The 16,087-nt window shown below is 40.7% G+C and overlaps 1 protein-coding gene across 4 annotated transcripts; it reads left to right on the plus strand.

Annotated features, from left to right (window-relative positions):
• The first annotated feature begins 276 nt into the window (after positions 1 to 276).
• LOC101169172 (polymerase (DNA directed), theta) lies at positions 277 to 15,946 on the plus strand. 4 transcript variants are annotated; one of them, XM_078943621.1, is made up of 36 exons: positions 277 to 582; positions 750 to 858; positions 941 to 1,365; positions 1,462 to 1,685; positions 1,983 to 2,159; positions 2,245 to 2,375; positions 2,479 to 2,635; positions 2,960 to 3,071; positions 3,156 to 3,357; positions 3,553 to 3,694; positions 3,846 to 3,986; positions 4,063 to 4,275; positions 4,358 to 4,500; positions 4,709 to 4,898; positions 5,191 to 5,333; positions 5,443 to 5,636; positions 5,847 to 5,971; positions 6,273 to 6,516; positions 7,065 to 8,418; positions 8,502 to 9,840; positions 9,934 to 10,077; positions 10,148 to 10,215; positions 10,288 to 10,350; positions 11,155 to 11,362; positions 11,442 to 11,635; positions 11,771 to 11,899; positions 12,155 to 12,329; positions 12,421 to 12,535; positions 13,035 to 13,135; positions 13,225 to 13,307; positions 13,380 to 13,481; positions 13,566 to 13,677; positions 14,973 to 15,097; positions 15,176 to 15,311; positions 15,383 to 15,477; positions 15,615 to 15,946. In XM_078943621.1, the coding sequence occupies exons 1-36, from the start codon at positions 515 to 517 to the stop codon at positions 15,726 to 15,728; spliced, it is 7,797 nt and encodes a 2,598-aa protein (XP_078799747.1). In that variant the 5' UTR covers positions 277 to 514; the 3' UTR covers positions 15,729 to 15,946. The 4 variants fall into 4 exon arrangements, with proteins under 4 accessions (XP_078799747.1, XP_023812195.2, XP_023812203.2 ...); XM_023956427.2 differs by having other exon boundaries at positions 10,148 to 10,350; XM_023956435.2 differs by having other exon boundaries at positions 9,943 to 10,077; positions 10,148 to 10,350.
• Positions 15,947 to 16,087: the final 141 nt, after the last annotated feature.

Here is a 16,087-nt window from a genome sequence, read left to right on the forward strand (position 1 = left end):
AGATCACAAATCTTATTTTTTTAAATTAACGGTTATGCGTTAACATCCCGTTTAGAGAGACATAATAAGTTATCTTTATAACTTGGCACAGTTCATGAATTATTAATAAACGGAAGCAAATTTTTAATAATAAAGTACTAAATTATTAAAGTTTGATGAATATTTATTGCTACGAAAAGACCATTCACAATGATTGGAGCGAACAAATAGTTTAGGTTACAGTGGGTAGTTGAGGCCAAAAAATAATAAGTAGATAGGAACCTTTTAATGTGGCTCAACCTACGCTACTCCGGACAGTTTTAGTGAAACACCAACAATATTTTCCGGCGGACTATTTGAAATTGTATTTGTTTACACTGAGTAGACATAACAAACAATCAGAAGATTTACAAACCTTTTTGTCGTTTAAATTGGAACAGATTAAATCGTGGTGTGTCGTGAGTAACGCGTATGTCATGGTAAATAACGCCCACAATCGCAGTCTTTCGTCTCAGAGCTGCAAAGCCTTTTCGTTATGACCTCTGGTCCGAGTCTGAAAAAGAAAAACTACTTGGGGCAACACCAAATCAAAAAGAAAATAAGGTACAGCTATAAGCATTTAATTTACTTTGGTTATTTACTTTTTTTTATTAACCATCTGAGTTATAAAGTTTAAAAAGTAGCCTGGGTGTAGTCAGTACAGTTTAAAATCTAGTATTTTTTAATTTACTTGTCTGTATTTATTTAAAATGAAACATTTCTGGATGCAGCATCAACATTAATGATGAGCTGCCAGACAGAGACAGACCGTTGGAGAAAACCTGCCATCTCTCAGATAAATCAAGTAAACTAATGACCAATGCAAAGGAGGAACACGTGGTAAGTATGATTCTTTGACGTATAATACTTTGCCTTTATATATATATGTATACACACACACACACTTGTACATTTTTTTCAGTTAGGGGAGTCCACCATTGCTCCGGATAAAGAGATACTGCAAGTGTTTGATGTTTTTCCTCCTGTGAAGGACACACTAAACAAACATGTTCAGGAGGAACTGCTGTCATCAGATGCCTCTGTACCAGACTTAGCACCAGCAGCATACAGTAAAAAGGATATGGATGCCACACAGGTAAAAGTCGGGGCATTTTTCACAGAGAGTGGACCCCATACGGCCTTTAGTCCTCAGGAGGAAGACAGTCGACATAGAAGGGACTGTAGGAGACCAGGATGGAGAGCTGAATGCAAAGAACTTGCTCATAAACTACTCTTCTGCGAGGATTCTGGGAATAAGAAGGACACTCAAACAGATCATTCAGATCCTTCACATTGCGTCAAAGCTCAAGAAACTCAAAGCAGCCTAGAAGCAAGAACATCCGGCAAGTATGTTGTAAATTCAAAAGCGTTGGTTACATTCTCTCAATTTAGCTAACTTTTAAGCTTTTGTTTTATATTTCTCCTCTCTGTGTTTTATAAAAGAGATTACCTTGGAAGAAGACGCTCTCCTCTCCGTGGGTCAAGCCAGACTTCCAGTGCACCTCTGAATGTCTCGAGCGACTATATCTTGTTTAGCCCTACACGTCTTGCAGCCGCTATAAAGAGATCCAAACTGCAGAGATCAATTCAAAATCAGTCTGTTTCTGTTCTCACAGTCCCCAGCGGTTTGGAGCTCAGCACTCTCAACGATACTTTACCAAAGCCAGGTAGGGTACATTTGCACCTTTCTTTTTGCCATTTATTGCTTTTGTTTAAAGTAATTTTTAGATTATTTTGCTTTAAAATACCTTACAATTTAAGTAAATCAGAGTAATGCAGAAAGATGCATTTATGTAAATTTAAAATGTGAAAAGTGTGTGAAGCAAGATCAAACTAAAAAAAAAACTCAAACTGAATTATTGTTGTTGAACACAATGAACATTTACCTTTTGAAGGTTGAGTACATCCCAGCATAACTTCTTTTAAATGTTAGAAATGAAGGCAGTAACTTGTGGTTTTTGCAGGCATTGGATTGTGTGCCCCTGTAGAGCACGCTGAAAAGCTGCTGCTCTCCAGCTGGGGTTTACCCAAGCCTGTTTTAGAGCGATACCAGAAACATGGAGTGACTCAGATGTTTGAGTGGCAAGCTCAATGCCTTACTGTGGGACAGGTGCTGCAGGGAGGAAATTTGGTGTATTCTGGTAGGAAAGAAAACCTATTGCACAGTGATACTCACAGAAATTCACTTTAATGACTTGTTTATCCACATTTTTTGGGGGGATTCAGCACCTACAAGCGCTGGCAAGACCCTGGTGTCTGAGCTTCTGATGCTAAAGCGTGTGTTAGAAACGAAAAGAAAAGCTCTCTTCATTCTGCCATTTGTTTCTGTGGCCAAAGAGAAGATGCAGTACCTTCAGGTGAGGAGAGGGACTATTTTATTATTTAACCTTCAATTTCTACTTTATTTCCAAATGGAAAGTTTCTGTTTGTGGCTTAGTTTTGTGATGATTTTCTTTGTAGAGTGTGTTTCAAGAGGCGGGAGTCCGTGTGGAGGGGTACATGGGCAGTACTTCAGCAGCAGGAGGGTTCACAACTCTGGATGTGGCTGTTTGCACCATAGAAAAAGCAAATTCTCTAGTTAATAGACTCATTGAGGAAGACAACATGGCTCTTCTAGGTAATTTAACCATATTTACCCATCAAACAGTGTGAATGAATCACACTGTTTGAATTTAAACAGCTTTTGGAGGAAATTACATTGTGTCATTGTTGTTGGTTTTTTTTACAGTTTTCTTGTGTTTTATGTGTTTTTTAAATAATTGGGGCTTGATATGATTTTGAAGATCCAGTTTTAAATACTTTGCTTTAAACTTGTGTTTTTTTTCTTCTTCGTTTTTTTATAATTATTATTACAGATTAGTTGATATCAAAAAGGACATTTGCATACCCATAAATGTTGTTTAAAAACGTGTTGATTCATGTGTGATTGTTTTGGGGCCAGGCATGGTGGTGGTAGATGAATTACACATGGTTGGAGATTCTGGAAGAGGTTACCTACTGGAATTGCTTTTGACCAAAATCCTCTACATCTCTCAGAAGCAGAAAACGTCAGGGTTTGTGTGTTTTTTTTCCATCCTTGTTGCCCTTCCTCACATTCAAATTTAAACATTTCACATTTGTATTTTTCGTTTCCAAAGGTCTCTCTCTGAAGGTGTGCAGATAATCGGCATGAGTGCCACTCTGCCAAACTTGGCCCTCTTGGCTGGCTGGTTAGGTGCAGAGCTTTACCAGACAGACTACAGACCTGTTCCTCTGGAGGAGCATCTCAAGGTGGGCTGCAGCATCTACGACAGGAGCCTCTCTGTGGTCCGCCAGTTCACCCCTGTGCTGCACGTCAAGGTAACTCAGTTAGATAACTGAGAAGTGTTACAACATGTTTATTACAACCTAGTGCAATGGTTTTTTTTCAACATCTAAAGTCAAACTGAGAAACGGGCTGTTTTTGGACAATATAGTTACTTGGCACGAAATAAAAATCTAGCATCCAGATGAGAGGACAGTCAACACTAATATGATTCTGTTTCCTGTTCAAAGGGGGACGATGACCACATTGTGAGCCTGTGTTATGAAACGGTGAGGCAAGGTCACTCTGTGCTTCTGTTTTGCCCGTCAAAAAACTGGTGCGAGAAACTCGCAGATACCATTGCAAGGGAGTTCTACAATATCAGACTTTCTGGTATGTGAAATAATAAAATGATACGGTTTTATATTGCACATAGTGATAGAAAAGAGATTGTGATGCACTTTAAATGTTTTTTTTAACTTAAGACTTTAAGTCTTTGTTTTCTGCCCATCCGTGATCTTTAGTTGCATTGTCCTTATCACAGATGGTAAAGCTGAACCTCTGCCGGTGTGTCTGGATCATGACGGACTCATGGACGTTTTAGCTCAGCTTAGAAGAACTCCAGCTGGGTTAGATCCTATCTTGCAGCGCACTGTGCGGTGGGGAGTGGCCTTCCACCATGCTGGTTATTACTTTCATCCAACTCTTCATTATCAGTCTCGTAGCTTTGGGGAGACTGATGGCAACGTTCCTTTCTACAGGTTTGACCTTTGATGAGCGTGATGTGTTGGAAGGAGCTTTTCGCCAGGGCTTGGTCAGAGTCCTTTCTGCCACCTCTACTCTGTCTTCGGGGGTCAATCTTCCAGCCCGCAGGGTCATTATACGAACACCAACATTCAATGGACACTTGCTGGACCCACTCACATACAAACAGATGGCTGGACGAGCAGGAAGAAAAGGAGTGGACACTAGAGGTAGGAACTAACTAAAGTAGTTTACAATTTAAATGGAATGTGTTAAGCTTAGTGTATGTTATGTCATATCTTTCCATTGTAGGTGAAAGTTTGCTTGTATGTAAGAAGGCAGAGGAAAAGAAAGGGGCTAGTCTTCTAAGAGGTTCTCTTCAGCCAATCAGCAGCTGCCTGGTCAGACGAGAAGGTGAAGGAGTCGCCACAAGCATGCTGAGAGCCATCCTGGAGGTACAAATGAATCTGACAGCAATAAAAGCTGTACAAGTATCACGCCGATCATCTTTTGATCTTTTGTAAAATTGTTTTAATTATGATTATGCCGTTTTTAGGCAGAATAAAAAACCCTGTGTTGTTTTCTAGCACGTAGTCTCTGCAGAGCGGCAGGACGTTATCAGAAAATCCCCTCTGAGTTGTTGGCGTTTATGCTCCTTCACAGATAATTGTCGGAGGAGTGGCCTGCACTCCGCAGGATGTCCAGCGGTATGCTTCGTGTTCCCTTCTGGCTGCCAGCGTGAGATGTGACAGCAAAAAGCCGTCTGGCAAAGAGTCCAACAGAGGAGCTATTGAGGCCTGCGTTGAATGGCTGATGGAGAATGAATTCATCAACATCCAGAAAGATGAGCAAGGTAATGTAAAACCTGTCACAGCATTACATAATTGGATATAAATATATATTTCAGAAGTTATAGTCACATTTTAGCAAGAAAGGGCTTATAAATAGGAGTAGAAATCTTTTATTTATTTGTATGTTTGTTAGTGTGTAATACTTAATTTTTTTGACAAAAAAGGCTCCAGGAATCAGTTACAATCATGACAAATGTTTTCTTTGCAAACCAAAAGCTTAACAGCAACAAAAGAGGCCAAGACATGGAAAACCAAAATGCAGTTCATTGCATAATCTGACTATTCTATTTCCAGATGAACGATACTGTCCTACTCAGCTGGGTGCTGCCACTCTTGCTTCCTCACTCTCGCCTCCTGAGGCTTTGGGAATATTTGCAGATCTGCAGCGTGCCATGAAGGGCTTTGTTTTGGAAAATGATCTGCACATTATGTATTTGGTAACCACGTTTTCACATACACACTTTCAATTAACTACATTTTACGCTGACCCATTGTTAAATCCTAGAAAGAACAAAAGAAGCAGCATCATTTGTCTTGAATTTTCAGATAACCCCACTGTATGCGGAGTGGACCACTATTGACTGGTATCAGTTCTTCTGTTTGTGGGAGCAGCTGTCATCATCAATGAAGAGAGTGGCGGAGCTGGTTGGGGTGCAGGAGAGTTTCCTTGCACGATCAGTTAGTGGCAAGCTTGTTGCAAAGACAGAAAAGCAGAGTAGACAAATGGCAATCCATAAAAGGTACAGAACCGATTTTTAGTCTATTAATCTTCTCAAGACAAACGCACCACTGTTCTGATGACTTCTGTTGTGCTCCAGTTTTACCTCTGGAAAGCCTAACAGAATTGCTTTTGAGTTCTTTTTGTACTTGATCATTGAATCATTTAAAATAAAAATGGATAGGAACACTTTCATGAAAGAATGTGACTATTGTATTTAATATCTTTTCAGGTTTTTCACTACTCTGGTTCTCCAGGATCTGGTTAATGAAGTACCTTTGGGAACAGTTGCATCTAAATACAACTGCAATCGTGGGCAGCTGCAGTCTCTCCAGCAGTCTGCTTCCACATATGCTGGTAAGCTGATTACCAAACTGTTTTTTAGACACTTAAAAGCAAACATCAGTGTTAAAATTGCTGCCCATGCATTTCTAATAAACTAGGACACAGTGAGATATTAAACCCATCACGAGAAGAGATGAGTTAGATTTGGGGATTTTTCTGCATCCTATCATTGGTATTTTTAATTTGAAGGAGACAAAAGTAAAGTTTAAAAAAGTAAAAGAGAGAAGGCAAAACATGACAGCTTTTCTGGTGCTGAGTTACACATGTGGCTTGGAGAGAAACTTTTTCAGAGTTGTTTTGTTTCTTCCCTCAGGTATGGTAACAGTGTTCTGCAAGCGTCTGGGCTGGCACAACATGGAGATGCTGTTATCTCAGTACCAGACCAGGCTGAGCTTTGGGGTGCAGAGGGAGCTTCTTGACCTGGTCAGGGTTTCTCTTCTGAATGCAACCCGTGCCAGGGCGCTGTACGCCCAAGGACTCTGTACGGTTGCAGAACTAGCCAGGGCGACAGTGGCTGATGTGGAGAAAGCTCTGCGGAACTCAGTCCCATTTAAGAGGTAGGTTTGCACTCACATAAGAGGATTCAAATGATATGTATAAACCAGAATATTAGTTGATTTACTGCAACAAAACATAAAAACATTCATGCACACTGCAAAAACTAAATCTTAAGAAAGAAAAAAGACTTTTGTTTAATGAAAAATTGTCTTATTTTTTGTCTGGCAAGAAATATAATCTTATTAAGAAAGTTTTTTAAAAGCAAAAAAAATCTTAGTTTAAGAACACATCATTTTTTCTCTGAAAAAATGAACTCTTCAATGGGTTAAGAACTTTTGACTTATTTCTAAGGGGCCTTTTTGTGCAGTGATAATGATCCAGGAAAAAAATTACCGGTATATCAAGTCAAAAGGCTAATATTTCACTTTTAGTTTTGCAGATTTTTTCACATCAGCTGGCCGGATATCATATAATGCAACTTTTTTTGGCCAATGAAAAAGAATAGTAAAAAAAAGAAGTCTGAACTCCAAATGTGTTTTAAACAACACATCTAAATAAAACCTGAGTCCAAGTGAAGACTGAGTCTTGGTTTTGTTTTCTTCCTCAGCTCTAAACGTGCAGTGGATGAAAGTGAAGTGGAAGCAGCTGAGAGAAGAAGCCTTCGCTGCGTGTGGGTCGCTGGTGGACGGGCTCTGACGGAACAGGAAGCAGCTGTTGAGATAGTGTCGGAAGCCAGGCTTCTCCTTCGAGAAGACCTGGCTCAGTTAGGAGTTCAATGGGATCCAGCTGCTCTTCCTGCAGAGGCTTCTGTCGCCTGCAGCCCTGATGGTCATTCCAGCAGGGATTCAGATACTTCTAATCAGCTCAAAGAGGATAGAGAAGGTGGGAAAAGGATGGTTGTAGGAGAAGATGGCAAAAATGAAGACCCGAATGGATTGTATGTCAGAAAAAAAGCTCACACAGAAAGGAAGGAGGAAAAAATGAGAGCGCACACAAACAAACCAATCCAAAATTACACTGAAAATCCAGATAGGGCTGTTGAGAGGAAACATAATGGGGAGCATGAAAAGGCAGATCAGGGAGAGACAGGAAGGGCTACAAGCAAACCAGATGATCTTCAATCAAAACAGCCTGTGCCTGAAAAGAGCTTAACACAGGAGCTGGCTGAGATCATATCCAGCCTTTCACCCCAGCTGCTGCCGCCACCTCCGCCGTCACCTTCTCCGGCACCGCCTCCACGCTTCCGAGCTCCGATATCCAGACTAGAGTCTCAACAAAGAGGAGACAGAAGCATAGCAGTGGAAGAGGGCCTCACAAAGCTAACTACATCACCTTTGGAGCTTGAGAGGTTAAGGCACTCAAAAGCCTTAAGCAAAGTCCTCCAATCCATTCAGTGCATACAAGATTCTGTAGACCCTGGTGAGAAAGGAGACTCAAAAACCACCGTGATTTCCAATTTACAAAATTCTAAATCTCCTGTTGAGGTGTTAAACGCTGCTCAAACCTTTAGCTGTGCACAGGAAAGGGCTCCTGGATCTACAACTGCACATATTTCCAATTCCGTCCTGTCAGTATCCCCAGGATCAGTTGACAGATGCTCCCCCGAAGCCAAGCGGAGAAAGATTGATACCAAAGAGGCAGAGAAGTTTTCCTCACCCGAGTTGTATGCAGGTGATGATAGAGATGAAGAAGTTGATGTTCAGGCAAGTTTTGGTGATAGTTTTGAATTGGATACTCAAACAGAAAGAATAATTGTTCAACAAACACATCAACACTCAGATGAGAGCAGTGCAGGAACAGATCAGTCAGAAGCTCAACACATCAGAGAGGAGGAAGCAGCTGGAAAGCATCTCCAGACTAGTGATGAGAAAAGGAATGACAGTCCAGACAGTGCAACCCCCAAATTCAACATTTCTCTCACCGAAAGCCAAATGGAACTCATCCTGAACACCAGCCATCAGGTGAGCGACTGCCTTCTCCTATGATAAAATAACCAGAAATCTTTATCTTCTTTTATAATGTAAGACTGATGTTGGTTCCACAGAAATCTCCCAGTCCAGCTGCTGGTGACAACATAGACAAAAGGGAAGATCCAGGGGCTGCCCCTGAAAGCCCCAACAGAAGCAGCAGTTTGCTGTTTGACAGCCTGTATGACAGTCCCCTGTTAGAAGCTCTGAGGCCGGAACCGTCCGACGAAGAACCTAACACGGAGGCTGAGCATCCCTCTACAACCCAGCAGAGGCGACGCAGCGAGCTTTTGGCTAACCAGGAAGCAGAGGAGCAGGAGGGGGTCCGCTGGGGCGAGTCTTTCTTTAACCTGTCAGAGTGGGGCGACTCCCTCCTGGTTGGTGAACACTTTCTGGAGAGGCAGAATCTGCTGAGATTCTCAGAGCAGAGTGAAAAAGAGCAGATGGTGCAGCAGGCGATCAAGGACCAGGAAGACCAATCGGGTAATTTGATACAATTTGTCAATGAAGAACAAGGGGAAGAGCAGAACATTATTTCCAGAGGGGATGACAGGGGAAGGCAGTCAGATGAGAAGGAAGTAGCTGTTTTGTTAACCGATGATGAAAACTGTAAACACCCAAATGTCCAAAATCCACATAAACAATATCTTTATTGTAGCCCTGGATTACAAGATATATTTGACCGCTGGCCTAGTATGTCTGACCAGCCTGGCCTATCAGCCTCTGAAATGCAAGGCAATAGCGCAAATGCAGCAATTCAACCACAAACTGATGCAGCAAAAACCGAGCCACAAATAGGACGGCTCTCAGGATGTGGGGATGAAAATCCAATGCATAGGCCAGGCTCTGCTGGGGACCTCATTCCCCCAACTCAAGAAAGACCACCTGTCACACCAAGAGTAAAGCTGACCACTTCGTCGATCCATTCGCAAAGATCTACCCCTCGGCCACTTAAGCAGTCGACGCCCTCAAACCCTTCTCAAGTGACTTCAGGAAATGGTAATCTTCTGTCAGCAGTTGCCTCTGCCAGTAAACGGCAGGAAAACATCTCACCAAAAAAGGAACTGAAGTCTATTCCACACCAAAGCTCAAAACCCAATGCAAAACAGACTGACCAAAACATCCCACTTCCCACACAGTGTACTTCCCCTTCCTCCCCCGGGCCACGCTCTCCCTCCGACGCCGAGTCACCTGTGATTCCTGAAGGCTTTTCCCTTCAGTTGTCCCAGGATGAAACGCTCGGTTGTAGCAATCCCGGGACGTTCTCCATCATCGATGTAGCGAGTGATAGGCGACTCTTCGAAACGTTCGTGACAGAGTGGAAAACAAAGGAGCGCTTTGCTCTGGCTTTGGCCTGTGAAAAGAAGGAGCACAGCCAGCAGCAGGAAGGGGAAATAGGAGGCAAACATAGGAGAGGTAAATGTCATGTTGACTCACATTATACTAAGAAAATTTGATGAGGGTTATGATACAAATAGAACAATTATTAAATCATGCTTTTTTTCTGAGCTTCTTCAGTAACTAACCTGAAACCCAACGGACCAGATGGCTTCCCAGTTAGAAACAATGAAGGACTTGTTTTAATTGGACTGTCTGTCTGCTGGGGAGCCAGAGACGCATACTACATATCTTTACAAGAGGAGCAGAGCAAAGGTATCAACACACCAATGTTCGCCAATGTCAGTTTTTTATTTTTATATTAAACCTATTAAATATCCATCAGGTCTGAGCTCCAGTCTGGCTCCTCCTCCACTGGATGATGACTTGGTCGTAACTGAACGGTTGAAGCAGGTGAAGGAATGTCTGGGTGGACAGTCAGTTGACAATAAAGTACATGAAGTGGTCGCATATGATATCATCCAGGTGTACAAGACACTAGTCCTAAGCTGTGGAATCAGCTTAGAGGGAAACTGTGAAGATCCAAAGGTAAGGTGATCAGAAAAAATGAAACTGTTTATGTCTCTTTCTGCTTTAAAGAGCAATTTTGATAAACAAACCCCTTTACAAACTGGTGTTATTAAATCTAAACCGAAAAAATGTTATTATTTCATAACAGATTTTTTCTTTTAACAGAAAGTTGAATGTAATTAGAACAAGACTCGTTTTGTACACTGTCTCCTTTGCAAGGACAAAAAGATTAAGAAAAAACTTTTAAAAGACAAATAACATACATGAAGCACCTGAAAATTTGTTTTAAGATGAATTACTGAATGAGTATTAGTAGATTTAAGTGCTGTAAAGAGAAGACCTTGATAACAAGAAGTACGGCAGTGAAAGTGTAATAATTTGAGTTTTACAGTCAACTCTGAAAAATAAAACTGAATTCTTTTTTGAAATCTCAAATTTTGGTTTAACTTTCTAAAATATAAAAGAAAACTGTAATTGGAATGTTAACACATCCTTTATGAATCAGCAAAGAAGATTCTTTTTGTAAAAAGGTTATGTAAGAGATACATACAAACTTTCTCTATTTTTATGTCAATGTCAAAAGTTTATGTTAGTCTGGTGGACAATTTTGCTAAATAAATATTACATTTGACATGAGTTGTTCTTTCTTTTTGTCATTTCATTGTGATATGGCTGATAGTTACCTTCATTTAATAACAAAAAATAAATTTATCACAAATTTCATACAACCAAATGTATCCCTTATTTATAAACACACTTCTTTTTTCAAACTGCAAGTACCTTCACGATGCAGCAAAGTGACTTACAGTATGTCTGCTCTAGGTTGCATGCTGGCTGTTGGATCCTGGCAGCGAGGAGAGGACTATTTCCAACATGGTGACTGTCTACTGTCCAGAAGAACTAGCACTGCTAGAGGGGCTTGGAAATCCGCATTCATACTGTCCTCGTGTCAGAGCAGCAACCAGTAGCGTGCTACTCCACACTGTTATGAACCACCTCACCGGTCTGCTGGAGAAAGATGGCACTTTAGGTACCAAATCCCATCTGAGAGCTGTGCCAACAATTGAACGTTTATTTAAAGGTTTGATTAAATCCCACATTCATGTCAGATTTATTCAGGAACGTAGAGATGCCCTCCCAGGTTTGCTTGGCTCTTTTGGAACTGAATGGACTCGGCTTCAGCGTCGAAGAGTGTGAAAGACAAAAGCACGTGATGCAGGCCAAACTGTCGGCGCTGGAGTCTGAAGCGTACACTTTGGCAGGTCACAGCTTCTCCCTCACCAGTGTGGATGACATAGCACAGGTATGACACCTGACACCTACCATCTTCATGTTTTGAATCTGATAGTGAATCAGACAGAGAACATGTTTAAGCCATACCTAATTAACGGTGAACAATGTGTTTTTTAATAAACTGACACTCTTATTAATGCTCTAGGTGTTGTTTTTGGAGCTCCACCTGCCTCCAAATGGGGAGATTGGAGGTATAAGAACTAAGAAGACTCTGGGCTACACCAGAAGAGGCGGTGGCAGAGTAAGATTTGGGAAGCAATTCAGCACTACCAAGGTATATAGTTCTAGTTGAATCACAGCCACTGGATTTATTTACTGTTTTTAAAACCCCAAAATAAGTAAGAATTAAAAAAATGTCATTTATTTTACATTTATATAAAACAGTGTCATCAATTTACATAACATAGCAAAGCTTTTTTCTTGTCTCTAAGGACTTTTTTTTGAAGCAGTAATTGTTCTACTGTTCATGATTTTAATGCCTAGTCTTTAACCTTCTTCCTGGAACTAAGACGCGTATTTCCTGTTCCAGGATGTTCTGGAGAAGCTTCGTCCCCTCCACCCACTGCCGGGGGTCATTTTGGAGTGGAGACGGATCACCAATGCCTTAACAAAGGTGGTGTTCCCCCTGCAGAGGGAAAAGCAATATCACCCCACACTGAAGATGGACAGAATATACCCCATAGCCCAGACTCACACAGCCACAGGTACAACACAAACCACCTTTCCTTATGTTAGTCTAATAGTCAATAGATCTTTTTAATAGTGAATTAAAATGAATTTGTTCTCTTCCTTTAGGCAGAGTAAGCTTCACTGAGCCCAACATACAGAACGTTCCCAAAGACTTTGACATTAAAATGCCCACCATGGTAGATGAGAGCCCACCCTCACAAAACGCCCCTCACAGACCAGGGTAAATGCACGGTGGCTCACTGCATCTCCACTATTTCAACAAGAAACATTCATCCTTAAAACTAAAGTTTACAGTTACTTGTCCTGCAGCAGGGGGACTGCTAAACATAACTGTGCATGTAACTAAGCATGAACCCTAGATTATAATTATCCAATATTAAATGTTTACTATAATCAATATTGTAATTACCTCAACTGTTTTTGTCATAAATATTACTTAGTATTGGTCTCATCCATTTGCAAGAATCACATTACAAATTTCTCAAAACGAATGATTGTCTGATATTTTTGGGAATTATTAGTCAGCGGCAAGTTTTTTACTGAACCTCAGTTTATAAGATGTTCAGCTGATCTGTTTGTGAGCAGATTTAACCTAATAGTGCTGGGCTGTAAGCCCAGAGGAAGAAGATAGTAAGTTATTAAGACCATTATCTGCAAAAACATTAGAAAAGCGTAATTAAAAAAGAAATGTTGACTGATTTCGGCTGCTGTGGTTGCAGAAAGAAAAGGCGACCTTTGACACCAGCTCTTACCCGTGGACTTGCAGAACAAGGGCCAGCTTTCTCTGTCAGCATGAGACATGCTTTCGTTCCTTTTTCAGGTTCGTTTGGTGACAAATCTCCCAATAAAGACTATATTTGCTTGCTTGCGACTGCATCAGGAATTGCATTTGTTTCTACCAAACCGTAGGTGGAATGATATTAGCGGCTGACTATTCACAGTTAGAGTTAAGAGTGCTGGCTCACCTATCAAAGGATCAGCGCCTCCTTCAGGTCAGTAGCACATCTATAAAACCCGTGATAGTTTATGATGAGGTTCGACCCCTAATGGTGTATTTTCACAAGGTGCTGAATGGAGGAGCAGATGTGTTTCGATGCATTGCCGCAGAGTGGAAAAATGTTGACCCAGAGTCTGTGCAAGACAACCTCAGGCAACAAGCTAAGCAGGTCCAACCAGACAAAAGAAGAGAGTAACAATAACGCACAATGACACATTGCCACTTGTAAGCTTAACTGTGTGTTTGTTGGCAGATTTGCTATGGCATCATCTATGGAATGGGAGCTAAGTCTCTGGGGGAGCAAATGGGAGTGGAGGAAAATGATGCAGCGTGTTACATCGAGAGTTTCAAGGCCAGATACAAAGGTAGGTATGTTACTAAGCTGTTGCCACAGTGACTGAGTTATCAGGTATCACTAAAAAACACAATTTATGGCTTTATCATAGTAGTAGGTTTAGGGTCCAGATGGCCCCTAAACCTACTACTATGATGGAATCAACCTGGATGAATGACAGTCTTCATAGACACAATTTATGGCTATTGACAATAACTTATACTGTCACCAAAACAAAGAAATCTGACAAATGTTCACTTTGGGACTGCCTATGCTTCAATAACAAAAAAATTATCCCTTTTTCATTTTTCTCACACATTTTTTAGGGTTTGAGACTAATGCCAAATTCAGATTACATGCAAACCCTCCAGACTTTGTTTTCCACAATTCCTTATGACACAAAGAAAGACTATCCTAAATGTGGTTCCAAATGCCTTAAAATTTTGAGAATATTTCTAATTGAGTGTTGTTCTGTTTGATAAAGTGAACTGTTGCTATGGTCTTTTGAGTCTATTATGCCTACATGTGAAGACTCACTCCAATAAAAATTTCGTTTTTTCAAAATGTTCTTGTGGCCGATTTCTGATGACATAACCGGTATTAAGAAAATTCTGCTCAAAATTTAATTTCTTTATTCAAATAGTTTTTAAGCAGGAGCTGACGAAAAAATACTAGCGCTTAAGTGTGACAGAAAATACACAAGGCGAGCCACAAATTCCCTGCAATGGGGACGGGAAGGGAGGGTGGGGTTTCTCCAAGCCAGTGGTCCCTCCCACAACTCAGATTTGTAATTTCTAATGAACTACTGCCACCCTGTAGAAACTATGTCTTTGAAAATGACACAGTTTTTTTAAAATGTGTCTTATATATATTCTATATATGATTAAAATATATAATTAAAAGACCACTGGGAACACTTTTATAATAGATCAAAAGATGATCAGTCTTTAAGTTTGTATCCTTTGATTAATACTGCCACTTTCCAATTTCACAAAAGTTGAAGTGAAAATTGAAGTGAAATCAAACTACCAGCTGATTAAAATCTTAACAAAAATGAAGACATGGATGATTTAGGAAAAGTGGTAGAGATATGAATATTTTAGGAATAGAAGGCCGCTGGTAAATATCAGTTCTAGTTATTGTTTTTTATGTTGTAACCAGCTTCCTGACACACAAAGGCTAACAAATGAACTGATGAGGAGCAGCAAACAAATTGTCAATAATCTAAGTGCATACTATTTGGGATAATCTGGGATTATGAAGGGGAAAAAGTGTTTGTTTCAGTTTTAGATAGAGGAGAGAACTTTCAGTCTTGTCTTGTTTCAGGGATCAATGCTTTTCTTAAGCAGACAGTGAAAAACTGTATAAAAGATGGCTTTGTCCAGACACTGATGGGCCGCAGGAGGTACTTACCTGGAATTCTCAGCTCTAGCCCCCACATCAGAGCACACGTAAGCGTCCCTTTAGTAGGTGCAAAGGTTTTAAAACTTTTTTTTTTTTTTACAAACATGTACTTTTTTCTCATATAGGCTGAGCGGCAGGCAGTCAACACAACCGTGCAGGGTTCAGCAGCGGATATAGTAAAACTCGCTACTGTGAACATCCAGAAACGGCTACAGAAAACGTATCCCGCCGCGCCACCTTCTCACCAGCACCTTCACACAGGTGACCAAACAACAGTTTCACGTAAGGAAGAAGTGTTCACTGTTACAAAATCCTAACTCTCATCTTTGCAGCTCGTAATCAGCGCAGGGCTGTCAGGGGAGCCTACTTCATCCTGCAGCTGCACGATGAGCTCATCTATGAAACAACACAAGAAGACCTCATTCAGGTGGGACATCAATCCTTTCAAAGTCTTGTGTACTTGAAATACTTGGTTTATTTTCAACCTAATAGTAAACGATGTCTACTGAATGTGTTTCAGACACCCTTAACAGAGAGAACTGTCCAAACCTTTGTCCCCAACAGGTTGCACAGATCGTCAAGAGGGAGATGGAGTCTGCAGTGAAGCTGTATGTGAAGTTAAAGGTCAAAGTGAAGATGGGCTGCAGTTGGGGGGACCTGCAGGATCTGGATATATGAAATGACTGTCATAGTGTGCAATTTAGTTTTTACTGTGTAACATGAGATGCTGTCTTTTGCACATATTTTAAATACTGTCAGCAATGAAATGGAAAAGAAATGCATTTAATTTACATGTACATAACCTGTTGAATGAATGTACGAATGCTTTTACTTGAGTGGAGCTACATTTCGTGGATTTTGTGCCACAGTTATGAACATTAAATATTTGTGAAAAAGTGATGTTTTAAGACTTTAATCTTGAGGGCATGTTGAAATCAAATTTCATTGGACAGACCATTGAGCCTACCATCACAAAAAAAACATCTGTGGATCTGACACGTTTCTTTAACTTATGAACGTTTTTTAAAAGGCAAAGA

This window comes from Oryzias latipes, assembly GCF_053564925.1.
Source record: "Oryzias latipes strain Hd-rR chromosome 1 unlocalized genomic scaffold, Olatipes_Hd-rR_3.1 chr1_Y".
Classification (NCBI taxonomy): Eukaryota; Metazoa; Chordata; class Actinopteri; order Beloniformes; family Adrianichthyidae; genus Oryzias; species Oryzias latipes.

Bases quoted from the DNA above. Each gene is read 5' to 3' on its own strand.
- LOC101169172 (XM_023956427.2), top strand. From the start codon at position 515: ATGACCTCTGGTCCGAGTCTGAAAAAGAAAAACTACTTGGGGCAACAC. The intron at 4,276-4,357 runs GTAGGAACTAAC...TTTCCATTGTAG, and splicing joins AAAAGGAGTGGACACTAGAG to GTGAAAGTTTGCTTGTATGT. The intron at 15,478-15,614 runs GTGGGACATCAA...TGTCCCCAACAG, and splicing joins CACAAGAAGACCTCATTCAG to GTTGCACAGATCGTCAAGAG.